Source organism: Physcomitrium patens, chromosome 2, assembly GCF_059467195.1.
Source record: "Physcomitrium patens ecotype Gransden chromosome 2, ASM5946719v1, whole genome shotgun sequence".
NCBI lineage: Eukaryota > Viridiplantae > Streptophyta > Bryopsida > Funariales > Funariaceae > Physcomitrium > Physcomitrium patens.
The window spans coordinates 6,165,501-6,193,115 of NC_143411.1; the positions used below are offsets into that span (position 1 = coordinate 6,165,501).

General features: G+C 28.0%; 1 protein-coding gene and 2 long non-coding RNA genes across 3 annotated transcripts in view; 1 reads left to right on the forward strand and 2 right to left on the reverse strand.

Annotated features, from left to right (window-relative positions):
• Positions 1–27,615, forward strand: part of LOC149989703 (uncharacterized) — a 76,041-nt gene that overhangs the window by 33,727 nt on the left and 14,699 nt on the right. The window lies entirely within an intron of this gene.
• LOC149989704 (uncharacterized) lies at positions 20,810–22,488 on the reverse strand. The gene is made up of 2 exons (XR_016498429.1): positions 22,255–22,488; positions 20,810–21,282 (listed from the first exon to the last, which is right to left on the reverse strand). It is a non-coding gene; the product is annotated as an uncharacterized LOC149989704 (long non-coding RNA).
• Positions 23,311–26,152, reverse strand: LOC112292571 (cyclin-A1-4). The gene is made up of 5 exons (XM_024541178.3): positions 24,872–26,152; positions 24,462–24,764; positions 23,958–24,353; positions 23,702–23,837; positions 23,311–23,608 (listed from the first exon to the last, which is right to left on the reverse strand). The coding sequence occupies exons 1-4, from the start codon at positions 25,538–25,540 to the stop codon at positions 23,763–23,765; spliced, it is 1,443 nt and encodes a 480-aa protein (XP_024396946.1). The 5' UTR covers positions 25,541–26,152; the 3' UTR covers positions 23,311–23,608; positions 23,702–23,762.

Sequence of the window (27,615 nt, forward strand, 5' to 3'; positions counted from 1 at the left end):
TGAAGAAAAAGCTCTACTTTACTTAAATCCAATAATTACCTCTTTATCTTTGATAAATAAAAATATTCCTTTTTAAACTCTCTTAATAATTTTATTGCTAGAAGATCCTTCTTTAGACTTTTAATCCATTCAAAAAATGACTTCTTTGTAATCTTGTCACTATCTTCAAAAAAAAACTCATCCTTCAATGTTAAAGAAAATTTCTCCTATGAACCTCAAAAATGTACTATAAAGGACTTTACTTAATTTCTTATCTTTGGTACAAAGGCTAATTCAAATAATTGAATCATCTTTCTTTCTGAAACATGTTTCAACTCCATTTTTTTTTATAATACCTTAAATATTTTGTAATATCGTTTCCTTCAAATTGATCAATCTTGTCCACAACCACCTATAATGCTTTATTTGTCATACCTTCTTTGCAATCTTTAATATGTTGTTGTTGCGTAAATAAGGCAAAAATCTCAAATATGCTTACATAGTTGAGATCAAAATATATAAGTTGTCTTCAACTAGTACTACTACTTGTAGCTCTAATTTAAGAACCACCTATATTTTCTCCTTCAATTCTCTTACCTTTTCTTTTCCATAACTCAAATAATCTAATAATACCAAATATCTTCTACTTCAAGTCTTTTATGTCAGATTCATCAAATATATTGTATTATATAAAGTCTTGCTTGAAAATGCATTTGGCACCTGGCTGTGAAAAATAGAATGGTAATTACAACAACAAAATCCTAACTCTAATAGAATTTTAAATAATTCTAATTAAATCTTAATAATACTAAATAAGATTTAATAAAATTCAAAAGAAACCTTTAAAAAATTATAAAAGAAATAATAAAAAAATCTTAAAAGAGTCTAAAAGAAATTTTCAATAAATCTTAAAAGAATTCTTAAGAAATTCTAAAGAAATATTAAAATAATTACAAATATATCTTAAATAAATTTCAACCAAGTCCTAATTTAATTCTAGTTGAAATCCTAATAGACTCCAATAAAATCTTAGGCCAAATCCTAAATCTTAATCAAATCCTAAACTCTAAATCCTTAATCAAATCCTAACTAAAATCTAACCAATTCAACCTAATTCTAGCATAGTTTAGAACCTCAATATCTATTCATTAAACCATTGATCTTACTTAAAATTTTATATACTTTTCAAAAACTAAATTTTCAACAAGAATATGAAATTTGAAGAAAATTGAAGTTATCAAATAGAAGAAAAATATCAAAATCTACTTGGATATCAGCCAGCCTCCTTCTTCAATCTTAATGCTAGTCTACTAGTACCAATATCTCCTTTGTACATCATTCAATTTTTTTCAAATTTCACATATATATAGCAAATCAAGTCTTTTATCTTTATACATAAATTTTGCTCTAATCCAACTAATAAATTGCTAAAGATCTTAAAAAATCTAATTACCTTTCAAAATCTAATTTTTGAAACTTCAATCTATTTTAAATTTAATAACCTTCAATTCAAATATACGATCAAATTCAAACTTATAGCATACACTCTAAACAACTATTTTTATAAGTCCTCGAAATTTGAATTATAGATCTATTACCAAACTTATTTAATTTTTTAAAACGTAATATCCTTTATATTTCACAAATTTCAAAGTCACCCAAAACAACCATGACTTTGTAAAGCTCTTACAAAATCATTACACACTCAAATCACTCAAAATCAATTCCCAAAAAAACCCTATCAATTTTTCTCTCAAATTCTACTCTTTGATCTGCAAAAGAACTCCAAAGTCACCATAGGTACGTGATTTTGTACCTTAAGATTTGATTTCGACCCCAATTAACAACCAATTCTCTTTGGATTTCAATTCTTAGCTTCTTGAGGTAATTTTAGTTAAAATCTACTCTTAATTCCTTCTTATACATGCTTATATCATTTTATTTCCTAATCTACATTGTTTTGCTTTATTTATAGTCTTATAAAATAAATAGAAGCCTATTTTGTAAAAAAATAGTCATAGTACCCTTTAGTTTTACTATCTTTTTGACTAATATCTATTTTTTAAGATATTTGCTATAATATTTTAAAATAAGATCTTCTATAACATTTTTTTTTTTTTTTTTTTATTCATTAACCATATTATATCATGACAATGTAAGGATTATTGATTTATATTTTTTAAAAAAAAACATATTGAAACAATACAAAAGCTAAATGTGTTATTATTCATACATCTAATTTTAAGAAGAATTGATTATAAATGTAATAAATAAATAATAGTGATTATAGATATTAGCTCTATTACTATTGGATGGAATTGTGGATCAAGATGATTTAAGTAAAAACAAATTTGTAGTTCAATTTGGAGCTAAAGTTTTAGGTATTCGTCAATGTACATATTTGTAAGTCAAAAGAAAACTATAGAGTGTTATTTTGGCTATAAAAGATGAAAATATTATTTGATTAGTGTAAAGATAGTAATTGAAATAGATTGATTGCCATTGCTTAGAATGATTACTAATTTTTTAACAATAGATATTATAATACTAAGATAGATTTCTTAAATTAAATCATAAAATCTAAAATTTAGGCATATTGCTAAAAAAGATAATTTGGTGGTAGACGTGTTATCTTGAAAATAATATAAAAGAGAAGTCAAGATAGTTGAAGACATTGATAATATAAGATCAAAATTCTATTTAGTATCAAATCTCAGCAAGAAAGAGAAGTTGTTTTTTTAAAAGCTTTATAAAGGAGAATTATTAGATTTTGGTTATTATTTGAGTACCTTGATTAAACAAGAAAATTAGTCTATAGAAAAATTTAAACAAATAAGAAAAAAAACATATAGATTTTTGTTTCAAAAAAGGTTTTTATAGAAGATACCAAAGAAAGGAATTGGAATGTCATAATGAGTGATAGAAAATAAGAATGAGCAACAAAAACTACTAAAAGGATTTCATAATAGCTTAGAGACATAATATAAGGAAATTTGGGCTATTTTTGCTATACTTAAAGAATAATATTAGTAGAAAAATATATAAAAAAATATTTTTATTTTTAAAATTATGTAAAACTTATCAAGCATATTTCAATATACAATATCAAGATGGTCTACATCTAACATATTCTTTAGCTATTTATTTTAAATAAATTATTAATTTTATTATTATGCCAATTGGATTATAGAAAATAAGATATTTAATCTTAAATTATGAAAGTTTATCAAACAAAGTAGAAGGTAGAATATTGAAAAAAAAATCTATAAAAGAAATTTGTAGATTTTTACTTTAAAATATTATTTATTGCTATAGATGTATAAAAAAATTATTACAAATTATAGAGAATTAAATGCATAAGAAGCTCGTAATTTCTTAGAAAGATATGAAATTAAGTTATTATTGACTACTACTTATAATAGTGAAAGAAATACAAAAAATAAATGTAATCATTTACTAATTATAAAAGTATTAATTAAAGCTCATAATAAGAAGTTTAGAGAATGGCCTTAATTTTTATCATTTACATTATAGGCTAATCAAACAATTCATAGTTTAGTAATAAGATATATGCCTATTGAGCTTATGACAAGGCAAAAATCCATTATTCCAATTGAAAAAAAAAAAAAAAATACTTACTTGGAGTATACTACCATAGAAAAATGAATTGACAAGAAAAGAACTTTAAACTATTAGAATTTAACAACTTGAGTAAAAACTAGAAGATATACTAATAGTATTAGAAAGTTTTAAAAGAGAAAGATTACAAAATAAGGCATGTTTTAATAAGCAACATCAATTGAGACCTAAATTAATTGAAGAAGGTGATTGAATTTTGATCTATGATAGTAGCTTGAACAATCAATATAGTACTTTAAGGAAGTTTTTTAAATAATTTTGTATTATAATACGACTATATGATAAAAATATCTTCAAAATAAAATTTTAATTAATATCTAATTATCTTAATTTAATAATAATTCAAGATATTTAAACATTACTTTTATAAAAGCCTCTTAATTTATTTATTTAATTTAATAGCTAATAGATTAAAGGTTGGTTAGTAATTTTACTTTCTAGATTATAAAAATTCTTTTATTGCCTTAAAAATACTATAAATTGATTAAAAAAAATAAGATAAAAGAAATAAATAATTACTATGGTTGATACTAGAATTAAGTTGAGAGAAGGAGTTGGGCTAAAGAATTCCTAGGATAGGTTGGATTGATATCGAGGGTCGATTTTTTGTGGGATAGGATCAAAATCAAACCTCTAAATACTAAAATAGTAGCCTAAGGCAAATTATGGAGGCATTTGGAGATCAAAAATTAAGATTAGATAGCTAGTTTTAAGCTTATTTCAAAGATATAAGGCTTCTTTTTATAAGATTTAAAATGAATTTGCAATTGTTATTTAAATTTAAGGTTTATATTGATGACTTTGGTTTTTTTGTATTACATATAGGATTAGCACTCTCAATTAGTTCATACAATTATTGTTACATCTATGATTTAAAACTTAGAAATATTTGATTGATTAGATATACTAAGTGTATGTAAAATTTTGTATTAATGTAACAATGTAGTTGAGAGATATATAATTTTTGGTATAAGAGGATATTAGAAGTTGGTAGTTCGGGATTGGATAGGATTTCTATGATATTTAAAGATCTATTCGTCAAAACAAAGTGAAATTTGGCAAGTTGTTAAAAGACTTAAAGATCAATCTACACACCAATTTTGAGCTGAAGTTAACAATTAAAGAAGAAAAAATTTCTATCGGAACATCTATATCAACTTTTGAATTGGTAGCCAAGTGACATCAATGTGGTTTTAGAATGTTTTTTCACAATCAATAAGTTGGATTGAGTTGAAATTTTTTGAGCATATAGAAGACTTATAGAAGTATTTTTATGCAAAAAAATTTACCAAGTAGACAATCAAATTAGGAGTTATAACTTATTGAAGCTCATTGACTATAATTAGGATTTACAAAGAAAAACCAAAATTATCTAATTATAAAAGTAATAAGGCAATTGGAATTTGTATATAGTTGAGGTTATTAAAAAGAGTATTTTTAAGAACTTTGTATTAGCTTTAAGCACTTTTGAATTAAAATTCAAATTTCTTTCTTCTTATATAGGTGAAACCTATTAAGGTTTATTAGATACTTGTAAAATACAACTTTACCTTCTATAGCCAAGTACTTGGTGCATTTTCAAACAAGACAACATATAATATGACAACAATAGTTTAGACTATATGTAATAAAAATTATTCATAATAATGCAACTTATTCATTATGGGAGCTAAATGGAACAAGGTTAAAAATACTAATTACAAAGAAGTAAGTAAAGATATTTAAATAAAGAAAAATAGAAATAAATATAAAAGACCTTATTGAAGACATAAATCTTTCAAGATAAAAAGATAATTTTGACTTGGATAGCAAAAATATATAGCATGTATAGGTTCAAAGGTGGTGAATTTTGTATAGTAAGACAACTATATGGTAAAAAATACAAATATGGATGTTATTATAGAAGAGGCTAGTAGAAAGATGTAATAAAAAATAATGATAAATTATAGAAAGATAGTAAAAAAAATCTTAATATTACTTTTTATAGAAGTAACTTCTATTTATTTTGTAGACATATAAGTAAACCACATCAAAATAAATAAGATAAGAAATAAATATATACATGTTTAGAAGAGAGTTAAAAATAATTTAAAAAAAAAAACTACTTCAAATTATTGAAAATTGATTTTCACAAAAGAGTAATTATCAATCTAGGTCGAAATTAGATCCTAAGGCACAAAACTGTGTATCTAGAGCAACTTTGAGGTTTTTATGTAAATCAAAGAATAGGATTTGAAAGAAAACTTGAAGAGAGATTTTTAAATATTAGTTTTATGTCATTTAAATTAATATTAAGATTTTGAGGGATTTTTAAATTTAATGATGTATTTGATAGATTTAGGTTTTGACAAATAAAAATAAGTTCATAAATTTTAAGATTTTATAAGTTTCATAGCATATTTATAAGAAAAAATTAGATAGTTTGTTATTATATTTATTATAATGTATATAAAAAATTTTAGATCAATTGAAGGATTAAATTGAAAAATATACAGGATTTTATGGATTATGGTTTCAAATGATTAAAATTTAAGATTAGTTAAGGATTTTGTGATATAAAAATATTTGCTAATTCAATTGAAGCAAAAATTAGTGAGAGTAATTTAGACTAGAATATTTATAAAAAATCCAAATTATAGAACAATTGAATGGTTCAACAAGGAGAAATCTATATTAAAAGATCAACATTCAAGTTGGAAAAGAAAGGCGGCCAATAACTAAGAGGTTTTGACAACTTTGCTTGCTATTGGTATATGCAATCTTAAAAAAGATTGTACTTGTTGCTTACTTAGTTGTTACGAGGTATGCAAATTTTGAGTCAAAATCAATAATTCAATCATTAATTATTGAATTTTTAATCTACCATGAGATTATTAAGTTTTATTTAAGATTTAGGAATAAATTAAAGATTGATTAGAATTGGTTTAGAATTTATGATTTTATTAGGATTTAATTAGGATTGAATTAAGATTTAAGGTTTTTTTAGAATTTGGTTAGAATTTAGGATTTTTTTTAGATTTGATTAGAATTTGACAAAGATTTTATTAGAATTTGACTAAGATTTGATTAGGATTTATGTAGGATTTGTCTAAGATTTATTTAGGATTTCATTAAGATTCATTAAGTTTAATCTAGGATTTAAGATTTCATTAGGATTTTATTAGGATTTTTCTTAAGATTTGATTAAGGTTCATTGAGGTTTTAATTAACATTTCTATTAGAATTTAACTTAATATTTAATTAAATTTTATTAAATTTTTAATTATGATTAAATTAGGATTAAGTTAGAATTTATATAAAATTTATATAAGATTTTTATTTTTAACATTTTTTAAATATTTTTTATTATTTTTTTAAAATTTAATATTTCTAATGTTTTTTTAAATTTTTATTTTATATTTCTTTAAGATTATTTTTTTATTTTTTTAGATTAATTTAGGACTTCTTTGTGTTTATTTTTTAACTTCCTTTAAACTTATTTTGGATTGATTAAAGTTTGATTAGGATTATTAAGGATTATTTAAAGTTTATTTAAGATTCCATTAGAATTAATAAGATTGTTGTTGCATTTCTACTTGTTTTCTACAACTTGGTGCCCAATGCATTCTCAAATAAGAATACATGTAATACGATACTATATTTAACTTACAAAATAAGTTTCCTATATGTGCACCACATGGCCAACTTATACCACAAATTGCCAACATATGCAACACATGGCTAACTTGTTGGCTAAGTTTTCAACCTATCAATCAACTACAAATACTTATAAAATAAAATCCGCATCTACATAGCTTATAAAAAGCTTCTCTACAAGATATTATCAAATCTATCTACATTTATATTTTATCAAATATTTTTATTTTAATAATTATGTATATCGGTAATACTATTCTTTCCTTTTAAGAATAAATTCTATAAGAAATAATTATCATATCTTGATTTTTATTTTTGATAGATGTTGTTGATAAAAATCATCAATTTTTTTTTTTGGTGTATTTGTAAGATGTTTGAATGGCTCTTATGTGTATTCACTAATATCATATCTATCCTAATATATAAGCTATTTTAACTTATTTTAGAATTGCCTTAAGTCTAAGACTTTTTCAACTTCATACTCTTCACTACTATTGACTTCTATAAGAAGAGGTAGCATTTATCTTCTTTTTGATATATCCATTCTTTTGTATAGCTAAAACAAAAACATTAAATATAAGATGGATTGCCATAAACTTTGGAAGTTGTAATTGATAAATAATTGAATTGATTTATTTATAAATAAAAAAGAGTCCAAGTCAACAATAATCTAACTTGTCACAAAAGCAAATGTTCTTGATATTATTACAAAGCAATCATATCTTATTGCCAACATGGAATTGAGGTTGTTTTTTGCAACAAGAATCTACGTTGATCTTTTGTTGTTCTTAAGCCTTCTTTATTTATACCTTGAATGTTTCATGTAGCTTTAATGAACAATTTTTCAAATCTTTTATTGCATGATTAATAACTTTTGAAAAATCAAAAGTATCAAGTTTTTAATGATAATCATAATTAATAAATAAAGATATTTATTTAATAAAAGAATATATGGTATTATTATAAGAAAAATGTGTCAATGATAAAAAAAATAATAATAATAATCATCTTAATGATAATTGATAGTATATTTCAAATATTGCTCCAAAATTTCATTTATCTATTTTTTTATCTATTAGTTTGATGGTGAAAAGTCAAAGATAGTTTTATGTCTATCTTTAATATCTTAAAAAAAAATTCTAAAACCTTGATACAAATTGAGATCTTTTATCTTATATAATATCCTTTTGGCAATCATTGATAACAAAAAATATTTTCAAGGAAAAGTTTAATTATTTCTTTAATTGTAATAAGTTTAATATATGGTACAAAATATATCATATTGGTGAAAAATCTAATATCACAAATATAAAGTCATAATAACTTGAGATTGAAAGATCTGTAATAAAATCTATAAAAATATAAAATAATATTTATTTAGATATAGATAATATTGAAAAAATCCATAAGGTCAATGATGAAGAATTATTTATCTTAAACAAACATCATATGATTGTATAAAAAAAATTATTGTATTTTGAATTTAAAGCTATCAAAAATTTCTACATATTAGCTCCAATCTCTTATTATATCCAAAATATCATGTAGTTAAAAAATTATGACAAGATTGAATGGCATATAATTGTGTCTTATTTATTGAAATATATAAGTGTTCTTTAAAATAGAGTAGATTGTTTTTGAATCCAAACTTAAATATATTATGAATTCTAGAGGGATTATTCTTAATATCATGAATAAGAAGATTTGAGGATAAACTTGATTGAATTTTCTTAAAAGAAGTTAAATCATCAATCAATGTTGATTTTAAAGTTCAAAGATGAAATTTCTTTGGCTTCAAAAGAATTATTTGTTGATAATCAAAGCTCCATCTCTTTCTTTCTATGTAAGATAAGAATATTTAGAAATGGCATCTAACAAAATCTATTATTACTTTGATTGATAAGTAATTTTGAATTCAAAGCTTGATAAAGACATGCTCTACCAAGCTTAGAAACAATTCAAAATATGTATTGATATCAAATATTCAAGTTTCTTATGATCTATATGTATAATAATTGGATTAAAAGTGCCTTCTAGATAATTGCACCATTCTTAAAATAAAACAAAAATTTCAAAAAGTTCTTTATTTTGAATCTTGTAAATGATGTTGGTTACTAAAAAAAAAATTAAATGAGAGAAATTAGGTAAAATTTGTCATCTACTTCTATTTGTGATAGTATCCAATTTAAACCAAATTTTGATGTATTTTTTTATAAAAAAAATATATTAGAAAATTTGATGCAATATAAAATTGATAAAAAGTAATAAAATAATAAAATAATAAAATAATAAAATAAACTTTAAAAATTTAAACAATATTTTTGCTTCTATATATCACTTAAGTTTGTTTTTACAAATCAAATATATTAGTGGAGTTGCAACTTCAAAAAAATTCTAGATAAAGACTTGATAATAATTTAAAAAAAATTAAAAATATTAGATATTATTTATTATATTTAGAATCTTCTAATTTATAATTATTTGAATTTTTTAAGATCCATCATAAGACCATGATTTAAAATTATGTATTCTAAGAAATCAACTTGAGTTGTATAAAATATGAACTATTTTATTTTGGTGAATAATCTTACATCTTTAATTTTTAATAAACATGAAGTGTATCTTCTTTAGTGTATTTAAAATAGATTAATATGTTGTTTAAAAAATAAACAATAAAATCATCTAAAAATTTTCAAAAACTATCATTCATAAGATGTTAAAATGTAGCTTATGAATTTATAAATCTACATGATATTATATTCAAAATATTCATATTTTATTCAAAATACAAATTTTTATTCATCACCTTCTATCAAGGATATGAATCTTGAAGAACTTAAAGATCAAAATACTCTTGGTGTATTCAAAAAGACTAAAAAAATATTCAAAGATGATATAATATTTAACTAAAATGGCTATTGATAAAGATAAGAATACTAAAAAGTCTTGAAAATAAGACTAAAAACTACAAAGGCGTTGACAAGAGTGAAGAAGGCTTCATTCTTGCCTCCATATATACTCTCAATTAGGAGTTATGTGGCAATGTCCTATAAGACTTCTAAAACGTGTTGACTTTGCAAGCAATATATCTTAATTTACAAGGCAAGTTTTTTATATGTATGCCATATAGTTAGCTTATTTTACAAGCTACTAATATGTGGTTGACTTGTTGATCAAACTTCTAATCTACCAATAAATTATAAATATATATAAAGTCAAAGTAATATCTATAAAGATTCTAGAAAGCATCTCTAAAAAATATTATAAAATAAATTTATTTTTATTAATTTCTATTTAATTATTAAAATAAATATTAGAATATATATATATATATATATATATATATATGTGGCATTATCTCCTCTTCTAAGGATAAGTTCCATTAAGAGTAGTCATCATATGTTGAGAAAATTCAAGACGTGGCAAATTCTATTTTCCACATTCTTTGATCTTTGTTCTTTTTGAAGATGGTTGATAGGTCCTCTCAGCCATTGATAGTGTTTTATACTAGAACAAGAAGACCACTATATTATTTGATCATTATTAAGGTTCTTGTAACCTCCTTCAAATTAAACATTTTAAACATCATCAAGAGTTGTTCCTACCTCTAATAAAATCACCAAACATTGAGAATCTCTTCCAAAGTTGTGATACTAAATACATTGTATCTTATCATTTATTTAAAGAATAACATGTCATTCTTCAATACCTTCATTTCAATTATATTATATTAAAGGTTGTAACAATTGGAATATCTTGTCTAATAAATCAGCAAATGAAAGTTCTTGAATTAAATTTACTAGTTGTTGATTTTCTATCTTCTTAGCTTTGTAAATATACAAAAGTTATAAACAAGAATAAATGGTAGAATGTTATCTTCTCTAGATCTTTTTTCTTTTGTAGAAAAGATTTGCTATTTGTCATTTTAGTTTTAATGGATGTTATCAATGAAAAGTCTCAAACTTCTTTATTGCATTTTCAAAATTCTTTTTTGGTTTCCATGTGCATTGACTAATATCATATTTATGCCAATGAATAACATATTTTAATCTATTTTAGTGCCACCTTAAATCTAAGTGACATTTGTCTTTTTTTTGAGATATTCACTATCTTATATGGTTCAAGAAGAGACACATAGAATATAGAATGGATCTTCATAGATTGTAGTAGATGTAATTAATAAGCAATAGGATCAATTTTTTTACAACTACAAAACGGTCCAAGCCTACAATAGTCCAACTTATCACAAAGACGAGTAATCTTGATATTGTGATAAAATAACTATACCTTCTCATCCATATTAAATTGTAGTTATTCCTTACAATAGGCATCTATATTGATCTTTTGTTATTCTTGAACTTTCTTTAATTATACCTTTATCATTATATATAGCTCTAATAAGTAATTTGCCAAATCTTTTTTCGTAGGATTATCAACTTTTAAAAAGACAAAAGTGTCAAGCTATAGATGATAACCATAATTAGCAAAGAAAAGTATTTGTTGAATAGAATAATGTATCAAATTATTATATATAAGTTTAGCCAATGGTAAAAGATTTATCCAATCATCTTGATAATAATTGATGGTACACATCAAATACTGCTCTAAAATTTGATTCATTTGTTTTTTTTTTTTTTGTCTATTATTTTGAGAATAAAAAGCCAAAGAGAACTTTATATCTACTTTTAAAATCTTGAAAAAGGTTCTCTAAAATCTAGATACAAATAAAGTTCTTTTATTTAATATAATATCTTTGGACAATCCATAATAGTAATAGATATTATCAAGAAAAATCTTAGCTATTTCTTCACCTGTGATTCATTTTATACATAATATAAAATATATCATTTTGGTAAAATAGTCTATTACTATAAATATAGAATTTTATAAATATGAGGTAAAAATAATTATGATAAAATCCATAGAAACAAAAGACCAAAGTTGTTCTAAAATAAGTAATAGTTGAAGAAGTATATAAGATTGATGACAATGAATTTTGGATCTTAAATAAATATCACATGATTGTACAAAGTTTTTTATTATCTTAAACATTTGAAGCTATCAAAAATCTCTAGATATTAGCTCCAAAATCTTGTTGTATCCAAAATATCTAGCTATTAGAAAGTCATGACGAGCTTGAAAAATACGTAATCATATTTTTCTTTCAAAAATATATAAAATTCCTTTTAAAAATAATAGATTATTTTTGAACTCAAACTTAGAAGTATTATGAAACTTAAAAGAATTATTCTTGATATCATAAATAAAAAGATCAAAAGACATCATTGATTGAATTTGCTTGATAATAGTTGAATCAATAGTCAAAGTGAATCTTTCAATTTATGATAGTATGGACTTTCTTTTGATCCATCATAAGTCTTTTGTTAGAAATAATGTATCTTAAGAAGTCAATTTTATTAATATAGAATATATATTTTTCTACCTTAGCATACAATTCTATATCTCTAAGTTTTTATAATACACAACAAACATTAAATTTCTGCTCTTTTGTGTTCTTAGACTAGATTAGAATTTTATTTAAATAACAAAAAATAAAATCATTAAAAAATTCACAAAAAAAATTATTTATGAAATGTTGAAATGTAGCTAGTATATTTGTGAGTCTAAAAGGCATAATATCATATTCAAAATGTCCATACCTAGTTTGAAAAATATTCTTCTATTTATCTCTTTCTTTGATGCAAATCAAGTTATATACTCCTCATAGATCTATTTTTGTATAGATATTTCTTTGATTGAGTTGGTCAAGAAGTCTTAAAATCAAAGGTAGGAGATATCTATTCTTCATGGTGATCTTGTTAACTCCCTGATAATCTATGAACATCCACAAAGATCCATCTTTTTTCTTTATAAATAAGATAGGACCTCCTGCTAGAGATTTGAAATGGCATATGAAGTTTTTAGCCAAATTCTCTTAAATATACTCTTTTAGTGCAGCTAATTCATTTTATAATAAGCTATAGATTGATCCAAATGGTAGTTGAATTCTTTCTTATAAATCAATTTAACAATCATAGGATCAATAGTTTAGAAGAATATCTACATTTTTCTTTTCTAAAACATCCTAAAAATCTTAATACTAATTAAGAATAACACTTGATGTCTTTCTACCATTAAAAATGGGCATAGAAAATATAGCAAAAGATGATCCTTTTTTTGCCATAGTAATGAAAGCTTTGGTACCTATTAGTAAGGATTTGAATGTACTAAGTTTATATATTTCTACTTAACTAACAAAAATTTGAATCAAATTACAAGTACAATTAAAGATACAAGAAATCCAATCTATTTAAGAATTATACTTTTTCAATCAAGATACTCCTAAAATAACCAAATTAGATAAAGATCTTATTATATTAAATATTATTATGCTATTATAATCTTTAATTTCTATATCTAAAGAAATAATCTTATGAATAACATCTCCAAAAAATAAAAAACAACCATTTATGACTTTTATATGTATGAATTTAATTTTTTTATTAATAATATTTTTTATTTTTTGACAAAGCCTATGTCTATAAAATAGACTGAGGCTCTTAAATCTAACAAGGATAAGATTTTATAATTTCATGGTCCAAAATTAACTTCTATTATAAAACAAGATAAGAAATCTAAGGAGAGAATAAGACCTTTATTGAGATTTATACAAGATTCAAATAGCACAATTCCTATTATAATTTTTTAAAAAAAGATCGTTTTTTAACACGTTGTCTTTTTTGGCAACTATATTCTTCATTTTGTAATTACATTGTTTCTTTGGAAAATATTGAGAAATTTGTTTAGTTTCTCTAAAATATAAGCACAAGCTTTTTTGATAATATTGAATCTTTTCTTGCTTTATAAGGAATTTAAAATATACCATATCAATTTACATTAGTTCTAGCCTTGATGAATAAGTTTGTGAAAACTTGGGAATTGCGGTCATTACTTAATTTATTCCTCTCTAGCCAAGTTTTTATTCTTAATATCTTTCAAATCATCAATTGTCATATGTAATGGCTTGAGCAATAAATTATTCTAAAGATTCTACTTTTGACATTGTCAATAACAAATCTTTGACATTATCTTTCAATCCATATCAAAATTGATTAATAAGGATTTTATCATTCTAGTCCACATTTCAAGCGAGGTTTTGGAATTTAGCAGCATGTATGGTAGTTGATTGTGGTCTTTATTATAAAGATAAGAGCTTAATATCTGCTACTCTTTCTTGATCACTTTCTTTAAGTATAGCCATAAACACTTCTAAGAATGAATTCAAATCATAAAGGAGTTGTGGATTCTTTTCCATCAAAGATACAAACCAAGAGAGAGTACTTTCAAATAAAAGTGTGCCTATGAATCCAACTTGAGTAAATCCATCAATATATTGGAAAGAATGCAATCTTATATAGAACTTAATTTGTTGCAAAAATCCTTGAAATTTTGATCTTGTTCCATTAAACTTCTTAGGCATACTAATCCTTGTCCTTGTAGTACTTATAGAAACAAAACTACTTAGATTTGGTTGTAAGATCAATTTACTTGCTTCTTTCAACTACACAACAAAGAAGGCTTCATTCTTACCTCCATATATACTCTTAACTAGGAGCTACATAGCAACATCCTATAGCACCTCTAAAATGTGTTGACTTTATAAGATACATATCTTAACTTATAAGACAAGTTTTTTTTATATATGCCTTATAGTTATCAACGTGTTGTTAACTTATTAATTAAGTTTCCAACATATCAATCAAGTAAAAATACATATAAAATCAAAGTAGCATCTATAAAGATTTTTTAAAAAATATTATGAAATTAATCTATTTTTACTTATTTCTACTTAATTATATAGATAAATTTTAGAATAAATATATATATATATTTGTGATACCTTTTTTAATATGTATCAAGTTCTATGTTCTTCTTAGATCTATTTTTGTATAGATCTTTGCTTGATTTAATTAATTAAAAAGTCCTAAAATTAAAGGTAGAAAATACCTATTCTTAATAATAAACTTATTGAGACTTTAATAATTTACACATCTACAATGATATATTTTATTTTCTTTAAAAATAAATTAAATTAAATTAAAATAAAATAAAATAAAAAATAAAATAAAAAACTCCTATTAGAGATTTAGAATAGCGTATAAAATTCTTATTTAGATTCTTATTGATATATTCTTTGATTGCAATCAATTAATTTTTTATAAGCTATGGTTTGGTATAAATAGCAATTGAATTCTTTCTTAAAGATTAATTGAAAAATCATAAGAATAAAATCTTTCTACCATCAAAAATTGATGTGGCATAATTAACAAAAAGTGATCCTTCTTTTGTAGCATGTATACATGTTCTTGACCTATCAATAAGAGTTTGGATATTTTAGACTTACCACTTTCCATAGAACTCTAATTTATATTATAAAAATATTAAGGTTATAAAAAATCCAATCTATTCATGAATTATACTTCTTTAGCCACAATTAACCTAAAATAATTTTATTACATAAAGATTTGATAGCATTAAATATTACTAAATTTTTATGACTATTAGTTGCTATATATAAAAAAAATATTATAAGTAACATCTTCCAAATACAACAATTGACTATTTATGACTTGTATATGCACAAGTTTAGTTTTTTTAATTAAGAATAATTCTTATTTTTTAATAAAGTCTTTATCTATCAAACAAGCTGAGATAAAAACTTTGTTATTTTTATTCTAAATAAATATCTATTATAAAGCAAAATAAAGGATCTAAAGAGAGAATAGGACCTTTATTAGGTGTTATAAAAGATTTCAACTGCACAATCTTTATTGTAGCTAAACAAACTTGGTTTCCAATACATTGTCTTCTTTGGCAATTATAATCTTCATTTCATGATTATGTTGTTTTTTTAGATAATATTAAATAGTATGCTTAGATTCTCTACAATATAAGAACTATTCTTCTTGAAAATGTTGAATCTTTTTTTGTTCAATAAGAGATTTAAAACTTATTGTATCAATTTGTATAACTTTCGGTCTTGAAGAAATATTTTTAAAATAATTTAGAAGTTGTTTCAATGACTTAATTTGTACCTCTTCAACCAAATCTTTGTTCCTAACAATTTTCAAAAATTTAATTGCTGTATGCAATGGCTTAAATAATAAATTATTTATTTTTAAAATTTTAGAGTTTAATTTTGGTATTACTATTAATAAATCCTTGATATTATTTTCAATATATATTAAAATTTATTGACAAGAAATTTGTCATTTAATCTGTGTTATAAGTAAGATTTTAGAATTTAGCAGCACATATAGTAGTTGAACATAATTCTTATCGTAAAGATAGGAATTTGGTCTTTAAAAATATTTTTGGATCATTTTCTCCAAATGTGGCGTTAAATACTTTTAAGAATGAATTCAGATTATAAAAGAGTTTTAAATCCATTTTTATTAAAATACAAACCAAAAAAGAGAATTTCTAGATAGAAATGCAGCTATGAAATAAACTTAAGTAAATCCATTAGGATATTAAAAAGATAAAATCTTAGATAGAATTTGGCTTAATGTAAAAAAATTCAAAAATTTAATCTAATTCCATCAAACTTCTCTATCATACTTATTTTGTATCCTTCATACTTATAGTTGCAAAGCTTTTTGGATTGAATTATAAAATTGATCTATTTGTTTCTTTCAATTGCACAATTTTTTAATATAGACTTTAAACTTTATTATTAATTTACTCTATAGGTGTAGAAATAATATCTCTATGGTTGATGTTGATAATATATGAGATTTTCATCCTAAAAGTGTTGAAAAGCTTGTAAAGTTCTACAATCATTATAAATTTATTTGTTAAGGATAGCATCTATAATTTTTTTTCTATCTTTAAAATATAGAACTTTAACAAATCTAAAAGACAAATATAAGAGGCCAATTTTGAACCTCAAATATTAAATAAAAAATTTCACAAAGAAAGATAGTCTATTTTCTTTAAGAAAAAAAATAAATATTAGAAAACAAAAAATATTAGTTAAAAGTGGATTATTTATAACTTTTAAAGTGCAACAAAAGAAGTAAGATAATCTATTTATTTTTAAAATAAAAGAAAAATAATGAATTAGCATTCTTATCAAACTATCAAGGACATGAATGACAAACAAAAAATTCATTAATATATTCTTGGGTTACTAAAAAAGAATATATAATCACTCAAAGATTGTATAATATTAAATTGAAATAGCTATTATTAAAGATAAAAAACTAAAAACTTTTGAAATAAGATTAAGATAAAAAAAAATTGACAAGAGTAAAAAAGGCTTTATTTTTGCCTCCATATATATTATATAATTATGAGCTACATAAAAATGTTTCATAGAACCTCCAACACATGTCTAATTTACAAGATAAGTTTTTTGCATGTAAACCATATGGCCAACTTGTAGCACAAGTTGTCAACATATGCAATACATGGCTAATTTATTGGTCAAATTTCCAATCTATCAATCAACTACAAATGTGTATAAAGTCAAATTTGCATTTAAAAATTATTTAAAAAGTTTCTCCATAAGATATTATTAAATCTACTTACATTTTTCTTCTACCTCACACTTCTTATTTTGATAATTATATATATTCATGACACATACATAACGTTTTTTTACAAAATATTTATGTATTAAAAATATATTTTTTTATTTATTTTAGTTACACTAGAATAAAAATTGAAGATAAATTTTTTTAATATTTATAAAAAAATAATTATATGTACTAATTTAGAAATATATTATTACTTATATCAAATAATTTTTAATATAATATTTTTTGAGATAAATTTTAGTGATTATTAAATAAGACTGAAATCTTTAATAAAAAAATAACATCATAATAATTTTAAAGTAAATAAAATAAATTTATTTTAATTCAAAATTTTAAAAAAATAAAAATCTATAATAATTTGATATTTATAAAATATATTTTTAATATGAAATTAAAAAAATATAAAATTGCTTCATTAAAAAACCTTACTTTTATTTGACATTTTTATGAAGTAATAAAAATCAACAACAAAATCAAAGTATGGAATGAGACAAATAGGGTTTTATAGCAAAAAGCACTTATTAATATGATGAACAAAGAACTTTATGTTGCAAATAAAAAAGACACATAATATAATTTATAAAGAATTATTTTAATATTTTTAAACTGGTCAATTAATATTTTATTTATTTATTATATTAATATAAATTATTTATTTATGATTAAATTTATTTTTTAAAAATATTAAAAAATTTGATTAATTTTTTAAAAATCACAAAATTATATATATTGTGCAACTTTATCAACTCAAAACGTAGATATATGGATATATAAAAGTATATGTGTGTATGTGTGCATGTGTGTATTTGTCTATAGTTGTACTTTTGTGTGTTATAAACCAAAATAATTTCTCAATATACATGTATAAAGTTTTAAAAGTACTATTTGAAATTTTACTTATAGTATTATGATAGATGCTATTATTTTTTTGATATGAATAATCATGTAGAATTAAGTTGAAACATGTCAAGTAGATAACATCATTCTTAAGAAATATTAAAAAATATTTATTGATTCAAAATGCATCTTTAGATTCTTCTACATATGTCATGTGTCCATAGTAACATGTCGTATAAGTTTTAATATTTTTTTAAAGTTGCTTTAGAAGCAATCCACAACTTAGATGCTTGTGGTATTAGCTTCATGGTTCTTAAGAAGCTTCTAAAAATAAGTTCTTAATAGTTGGTATATATACAAAGGCAAAATAAATTACATCTTCAATCTTGTTAATATTATTTTTATATTTTGGTCTTGATTCAAGATTCTTTAATTTATTTATAATTAGTAATAATAATTTAAGTTTTTATATATATATATATATATGTAGATAGATAGATAGATATAAGTTTCTTATCTTTATTTCTTTTTAATGATATATCATTATATTATATTTTAAGATATTTTTTTAGTTTATATTATTGATAAATAGTGCAATTTTACCAAGAACAAAAAAAATGATATATCAAAGGTAGTAGATCTAATAACATCAATAAAAAATTCCCTAAAATTAAAAAATAAAAGATAAAAAATAAGAATCAAGCTTTTGACTTTATAAAAAAGTAAAGATATCATAATAGTGAAGGTTTTATATGTCAATAAAAATATTATTACTTAAAAATATTTTTTAAATATAAATTTAAAATACTATAGATTCATAAAAAATTGGTCTCTATTTGGAGTTTCTAATTAATAGTAAATATAGAATCAAAATAATGTACATGCATCTTTAGCAATAATATGATATAACCAAGATATGCCATTCGTCCTTTTACTATATAGACAAACCTCCCCCTTCATACCATATACTCTTGCATAAATACAATAAAATTCTTATTTACATTAAAAATATTTAGAAAAAAATTATGGTAAAATATTTATTTCGAATGGCTTATGACATTCTTATTATATTTTATTTTATTACTTTGAAAAAAATTACTTTTTTTAACACATTATTTTTTTATGCTTTTTAAAAAATATATTAACTTTATGTAAAAATTTCTTTTAATATAAATGTGCTTTAAAAAATTTTAGTATAAATAAGAGTTTTACTATATGTATATGGAAGTGTATGGATATCTACATAATAAAAGGAGAGTGTTTATCTTCCAATTTCTTAAAATGATGAATATATATGCATAGAATAAAGAAAAATTATGTAGGAATATACATTAAAAAATCCAAAAAAATAATCAAATTCAATCCAATTTCTTTAAGCAATAGAATAAATTTTAGATGGTCTATGGTAGCATAGAAAATAATAAATAAACAAAAGTAGTCAGACTAGATGAAAGACTATAATTTCTTATGGTTATGAGACAATTTACAATATATCCATCTTTTTAGTACTTTGCAAAACTATTTTTAAATTTGACCTTGCAAATAAATATTGACCAATCGATTATCATCTAGAACAGAAGAAATCCTCTCTTAAATAATGTTTTTTACATTTTAGATAATAAATATGTATCAAAGACTCTTCTATGTAGCACAAATGGTTCACATTATTAAAGGGGTATCAAATTTAAACCTAAATAATATTTAGCTTTGGTTATTTTATGTTAAATTATCTAACCACATTATCTTGTTTTTGAATGTTGTATCTTTTTTTGAACCACAAATATAAGTAGGCACATTGAATTTAATTTTGATAGATTACATTCTACTATCAAGTGGCACATTGAATATTTGTTTTGGTATAATTTTATTCTGAAATTGTGCTATTTTATGCCCTAGAAATAGGATTTTGAGACTGCCAAACCATGTATTTGCTTGTATTTTCTATAGATCTTCCTCATTTGTGTCAAGAATAATAAAAAATAAAAAATAAAAAAATCTTTTACCAAACAGTGATATTGTGATGACAAGAGGCATGTCAAGAAAAACGATTGATAGATATGCAAAGATCTAATATAAAGAAGCTAATGATGAAAAATAAATTAAAGGAAAACTTCATCTCTTAACCAGCACTTTATCAACTTTCTTGTGCTGGACTTCATTAACACAACCAAGGTTTTGCAGATCAGAGAATGATTAATCCTCTTCCCACATTACATGCCATGCCTCCTGTTCTTCGAAGATGATAATTGTGGGGGCACTGAATATAGCTGGAGCCCAAATTGTTTAATCAAACTGCAATTTCATGATCAGTCTCATAGTTTCTGTTTGTTCCTTCTTGTTTTCTCTCCCTCCCTCCCCCTTTTCGATATCTCCATAGAATGGCTTCATGAGATACTCTCAGTACAAAAAAGGGAATGTAGAATGATGGCCAGGTTGTATACCAGTACCTTCCAGGTGCCATTGCAGTACAATTGCAGAGTATTTGTCTTCAGGATATCCCTTTGACCACTTTGGAACCACAGCACTTTCACTGTCCTCTCTCTGCTGTCCCTTTGCCCCTTCGCCCTTTTCTTCCCCCTTCCTCTGTCAGCTGCAAGCAAAATCCAGTTGAATTTGAATTGTCTTCTCTGCAGGATGGAAAGCAGTGATGGAAGAAGATTTCATGATTCAGCCTGTTGGATGAGACAAAATAAACAAATATAACCCGGCACTCACAATCAAATGGAGAGACAGTCACCCAGCTATGTTGAAAACTGCCACAGTACATACATACACACCTATAACTGAATACCTCATTTAGCATCACACTCTCTACAAACAATTCACTTTTACAGCATAATGTCAAATCTTCACGAATGTCTGATTCGTTTGCAGTAGAAAAAGGAGATAACTCAGGAGACAGATAGAATGCACTTTCTATTTCCAGACGGTGGCCTTTTAGTAGGCAGCTGAGGCACCATCCATTAGATTCAAGCATGCAATACAAGGCAATCTCTCATCATCCCTGTCTCTCTCTAGATATATATATATATATATATATACACACACACAAGTATAAATCCCAACCCTGCCAACTTGTCACCAGATTAGATTAGAAAGCAAGAGGTTTCCTTCTAAAAGATGATTTGACAAACAGTGGCATGACCAGTAGAAGGCTCACAACCATGGAACCCAATGTGTGTAAATCCAAAATTGGGTCTCTTGAAGTCCTACCAGTGTACCTTGCACTCCCAGCACAATTGGTCAAAAGACATCTCAACAGTAGTAAAAACATAAATGAAGATACAGCATCTGACACTCCCAATCATTATGAACCAGAGGTTTTTTCCTCATAAAACTCCACAAAGCCATGCCCTAATTGCTCTTTAAGAATCTTTAACTGAACTCCAACTAAAAAGCCCCAATTTTCTTAGCACATGGACCGCCTTGTCAAACACTTTAATACCCCACTAACCAGTTACAATTGGACACGACTTCCTGCTACAAATCATGAGCATTAAGCTTCTTTCTGGCAGGAACAGGGCAAAGGCTGATAACCCAGCATTCAAGGGAATGAACAGACCTGGAGTCACAGAGTTGAGATGGGTCTTGGTCAGCTGAGGGTTGCATTTTGGCATTAACATGCAGCCTCTTGCAGGGGCTTGCTAGGGCTGTTGGAGCACCGGCACAGCAGTTGTGGACCAGGAGGCACCCCTGTGACACACCACAAGCCTGAGAGAGCACATGGTGTGCACCCCGGGACATGATGTGTGTAAGAGTAGAGGCACGAGGAGTCCACAACATGCACAGTTCTAACTTATTCTCAGGGTCACAGATCATGAGAGCAATAGGGTTATTAGGGGGGGGCGGGTGGTTGGGTAGCCTGTGCCATCGATTGGAGTTTCCTAATGGCGGTGGAGACAGAAAGCGTTCTGCCAGGCTTCAATTCTCATTCATCGTTTTGAAGCAGCAGAAGCCTGTCAAGTAATCACGCAAGACAAGTATCTGGGTAGTTAAAACAGATGCAGTTCAGCAGACATCGGGGTCTGACATGGACTGTAGACGCGATGCAACTGTTCCAGTACATTTATCTAATAAAAGGGCGTTTTACTTCCGCCTAAGTGGATGTATTTTATTTCATCTTGACAGTAAGTAGAGTGAAAGGAAACAGTGACATGGTCCAAGGTCAATGAAGTTTATAGATTGGTTCCACGACTATCTTGAAGTAATCGTTATGTGTTTGCTCGACTTGTATTGATTGTTAGTAAACATGTGCAAGCACAGAAGATAGCCGCTTTTCTTTAAAGTTTATCTGTTATATCCGCTTTCTTAACAACACCTACGTAGCGTCTCTGTGGAAGCATCCTAGCTGATTTTGGTAGAGGCCGTGCCACAGTCATGGTTTGGGGAACAAAATGATCTGGTCACGTTAGCTGAGTCGTTTCTACCAAAGCGATGGCAAGGAGATCATTCTTCGACTCAAGACCTTCAGTATTTGATGTACGGCAACAGATGCTCAACAGCTGAGAATCTAAGTTCACAAGGAACAGAAACATCAGAGCCTGAAAAGGTTTTTTTTAACATGCGCAATATCGTTTTATCGATCGTGCAATTGCAAATTTTCTTTTCCCCCAACATGTATAATAACAAAATAAATTATAAAGAGAAGTGTCTCTGAATTTACACCTACTCCTGAGGAAGACTTGCGCCAGGAACAGCACATGACAATCCCTTACGGAGTTTGTACGCGACAGGCCCTTGAAGAAGACCTGTGAGGAATATCTCTAAAGCGCTTCAATCAAGTCCCAGTGCCTCTGCACAATGATGGACCATTTCTCTCTAACTGTCGACACAACCTCAAAACCATCTTTGTTCACGGTCCTTGGTTACTCCAGAGTCAGAGCAGTCGTTGGCGCCAGTGATTACACACGCTTTAACTGTATGACAAGGAGAAAATGTCAGTTTAGCCTCAACGACCTCCAGGAATGTAGTAAAGTGGCTTGTGAGCGGAGAGTGGACAATGTACTTACCTCTAGCAGGCAGGAACATTAGTGATTGAACTGATTTGCAGATACGAGAAGCCACAAATGGTCAGCAATGTTGAAGGTCCTTGAAAAATTCCGGGGGCAGTACTGATGGAGGAGTCAATGTTGCCACACACTTAAACTGCATCACAAAAAGGCACAGGTAAGTCACATAATCGCAGATTTAGGCATTAAAATTAAATAATTCGACAGATGAGAATGACTGATAGAGTACAGTTGCATGTGAACGAGGTAAGAATACCTTGTGCAGTCGGTATTTCTCTCGAATTGCAGGAAGTGTGCAGTTCTTTGAATTCCGCTGCAAATCATGAATATCTCTCACGCACTTTTCTAATGCAGAAGCCTTGTATCCAGTGTAGTGTTGCAGAGTTGCATCCCATGGGCACGATGACGGATCGAGAGTAAGCCTAGCCATGTACACTGCAGATGCGGCTACCATAGATGGAAGAAACCCTAGCATGCTGTACTCCGTGAGGGTGAGCTCCGCAAGGTAATTCCCGAGGAACTCTAGAACTAGGGTTGAGGCCTTGCAACTAGCTTGAGCAGCTCGGATGAACCGCCTTAGAAAGCTTTTCGTTGTAGGCGTCGTCAGCTCGAACTTCAGCTGACTCAGAACTTTCCTCTCCATCTCTAGAACCTGATCAAACCAGAATTAACAAAACATAAGATTCGGAGAACGAGCAGTGGGTTGCGAACAATAGTTAAAAACAATTCACTCAGACCAAGACAGTGGGAATCTCAATACCTCTTCGCGTTGGTAGGTATTATCCGTAATGTAACAAAATTCCTCAACTCGAGGTGCACATATCTCCTCATATTTAGCGGCAATGAGCATGCACGATACACCCAGCAGTTGCAGCCGTTGCCTCGTGACTGTGTTGCAAGAAAGGAATCGGTCGATGTATGCCACCGTCAAGTAAAGAGTGTCTGGAACCAATTTATACTCCTCCGCAACTTCAACAAGCCAATCGATGAGAATTCCCCTCATACTTGGATTAATGTCTTTCTGCATAGCTTCCATGAAGTCTGTGGTCGGCCTACGTTTGACCTAGAGTCAAAAGAGCAGCCGTGAGTTACGACAACCATTGGAGGGAACCTTTGCTACTGAATATTGAATTCTGGCCAAACCATGATGTAACGACGAGATTCACTCACCTCGGCCATTCGGAGATGCATATAAATATCTGCAGCGTACGCGCTACACATCTGAGGGTCAGAATGGCCCGTGTCTAAGTCTTCGAATGTAAGTCCGTTCGACCATGATGACTTTCCCGAAGAGCTTTCATTATGGATTAGGTCAACATGATTCACAGCACCCTTAGATTCGTTTGAAGAAACGAGGTCTTGCGCACTTCGTTGCTCTACAGATACAAGCCCTGACGGATTAGTCCCGGAGAGAGAGTCCCGATCAGCTTGGGGATCCAGTGGTTGAAAATTCAGGAAGTCCTCTAGAAGTTCAATTTTCTCGAGGCATGATTCGCTCTTCCCGGCACCTAACTGTTCGTCAACTTCCGGAATAACATTTTCATTTTCTTCGACATTTTGCTTCAGTTTCAAATCTTGACGCTTGGACTCGGGCAGATCAACAATCGTGCATCCAGATGCGGCGGCATTGACCTGCTTAGATATATCACTAAGAGGAGCACGTTTTCCGTTCGCCTGCACAACCCGCTTCCTGGGATGCAGGACAGTACTCTTTGCATCATCCACTGCCGATCGCTTAGTCGCTGCCCTCGTGAGTCTCACATGATCCAGCTGTGCAGGTCCTGCGGTAGTAGAAGCCGCCGAGCGCGGACGCAAACGCCTCGACCCCTCCTCCGCCATAGGTGAGATGTGTTCAGTGTGGTTTTCTACTCTCTTGAAGCTCTACGTCACCCTCACAAGTCAACGCACATGACGGGAACCTGTCTCCCTTCAAGACGACACCTCCTCTAGTGAGGGCTGAGAGCCCAAAATTCTACACATGAGCTGCTACCGGCCTACTTTTCCAGCTTTGGCCCCCAGAAATATACACAAGACTTCCCAATCAAGCTCTGCTGCGCCAGCGTCCTTCACTTGCAATCCTCCCTGGCCATGCCGCAGCAGAGCAATGCTGTCATCACATCATCCGCAAAAGCTCGAAGCTCCTGACCAACAACAAAATCCCTCACTTACACCCTATTCCGCAGAACCAGCGACACAACAACACCTCCCGGCAGTCACTCCTAACTCTCCCACCAGATCCACAATTCCACACCCTCGAACGATTCCCAAATCTCTACTCCAATTCCTTTCGACAACTTAACCTCTTCCACCTGAATCAAGGCTTGCTGAGAACTCGCTCTCTCGTCCCCAGAGACCTCACGTCAGGCTAAACTCAACAGAAATTCACACACTGAACTGAGGGGCGAAGCGGGAATCATATACCCTCAGTGCCCCAAACTCAAAATGCCCGCTGCACCATACAGCCGGGCGGGAACGGGACACCCCCTAGTTTTCCCGCTTCCCTCGCTGTGATGACACCAGCGGGCGGGGAACACAAACAGTTCAGGATTTCACATCCTCGCCTTCGTCGTCGTCGTCGTTATCATCGTAAACGTAGTCATCGACATCCTCCTCCTTCTCCTCCTCTTGCCCCAAACCAAACCTGGAAGCAACGCACGGACAGAGATGAAAACTCCACATCCCGCACTTCCAATCCAAGGAAACGACGAACGCAACTCTGACGACGACGACGACCTTCCCTGATGAAGGGATTGACTGGCACCGTAGTTTTGAGAAGAATTACTTTCTATTTTTATTGTTTTTTTAATTATTCTGTTCTCGCGTCTGGATTTTGTGGCTGTAGCGGCAGTCACAATAAAGAGAGAGCGACGATGGATAATTCATCTTGGGAAACGCAGTGGGGGGGACGAGGGTGGGGGTGGTAGGGGTGGGGTGATTCTGTGCCGAGGCCCGTTTGGGCGCGCTCTCCGGGCGGGGGCTTGGTGGAGGGAAACGCCCTCCCGCTGCTCTTTTTGAAAACCCTCTGACCAACCCGCTGCCCCCCTCGCTCCCATTGGCTGCCAGATGGCGATGATCTACGGTGAAGAGCTACGCGTGGGTTAAATTTAGCCGCTTCCGGCAAGAATTGCGGCCCAGGGCAGCCTGGAGTTGCCGTTAACTGCCGCTCGGTGCCGTTGAGGTGTCATTTAACAATCCTCATCAGCTCCTTCAACGTCCACATTTTTTGCTTCGTGCAGCAGCAGCCTATTCTCGTCCCCCGTTGTTGGCTTGTGATAGAGTAGACTCTACCACATGCTTTCCTATCCCATCCATTCATTCCAACACTCCTTGAAAATAGATATCTGTGTGAGTTTGCGTGTGAGAGTGTGTGTGTTTGTGTGTGTGTGTGTGTATATATATATATATATATATATATATGCTCGTCCATGTCTTTTATCATTGGGCTGCATTTCAATGCCACACCCTAATCATCTTTCGATAGAGGTACTAAGCAGATTTCATCTGTATGCTGCTCTCTGTAGATTGGTATGGATTTAGTTTATCCATACATTCGTTTGTTTTCTATATTCTTCTTTGTATGTATGTTTGTTTTTTTGTTTTTTTTTTTAAAGAGAATTAACAGCCATGTGTTTCATTTTACTTCAGGCTAGTAATAATAATCACGGCATCTATCATATGCTGAAGCTGCTGTGTGGTATTAAGTACTTCGGAAAGCTTTAATGTTGATCATTAAATTATAAATGATTTTAAGAAATGTCATTGAACTATTGTACATTTCATGCAACCAAATTTAAAACGTATTACATCAAATTGGAATTATAGTGCAAAATGTTTGAGATGGACAAGTGTGGAAACAGGTAACTGTAACATATAGACAGGGAATTTTTTAAACTTTCAAACTACGCAAATTTTGA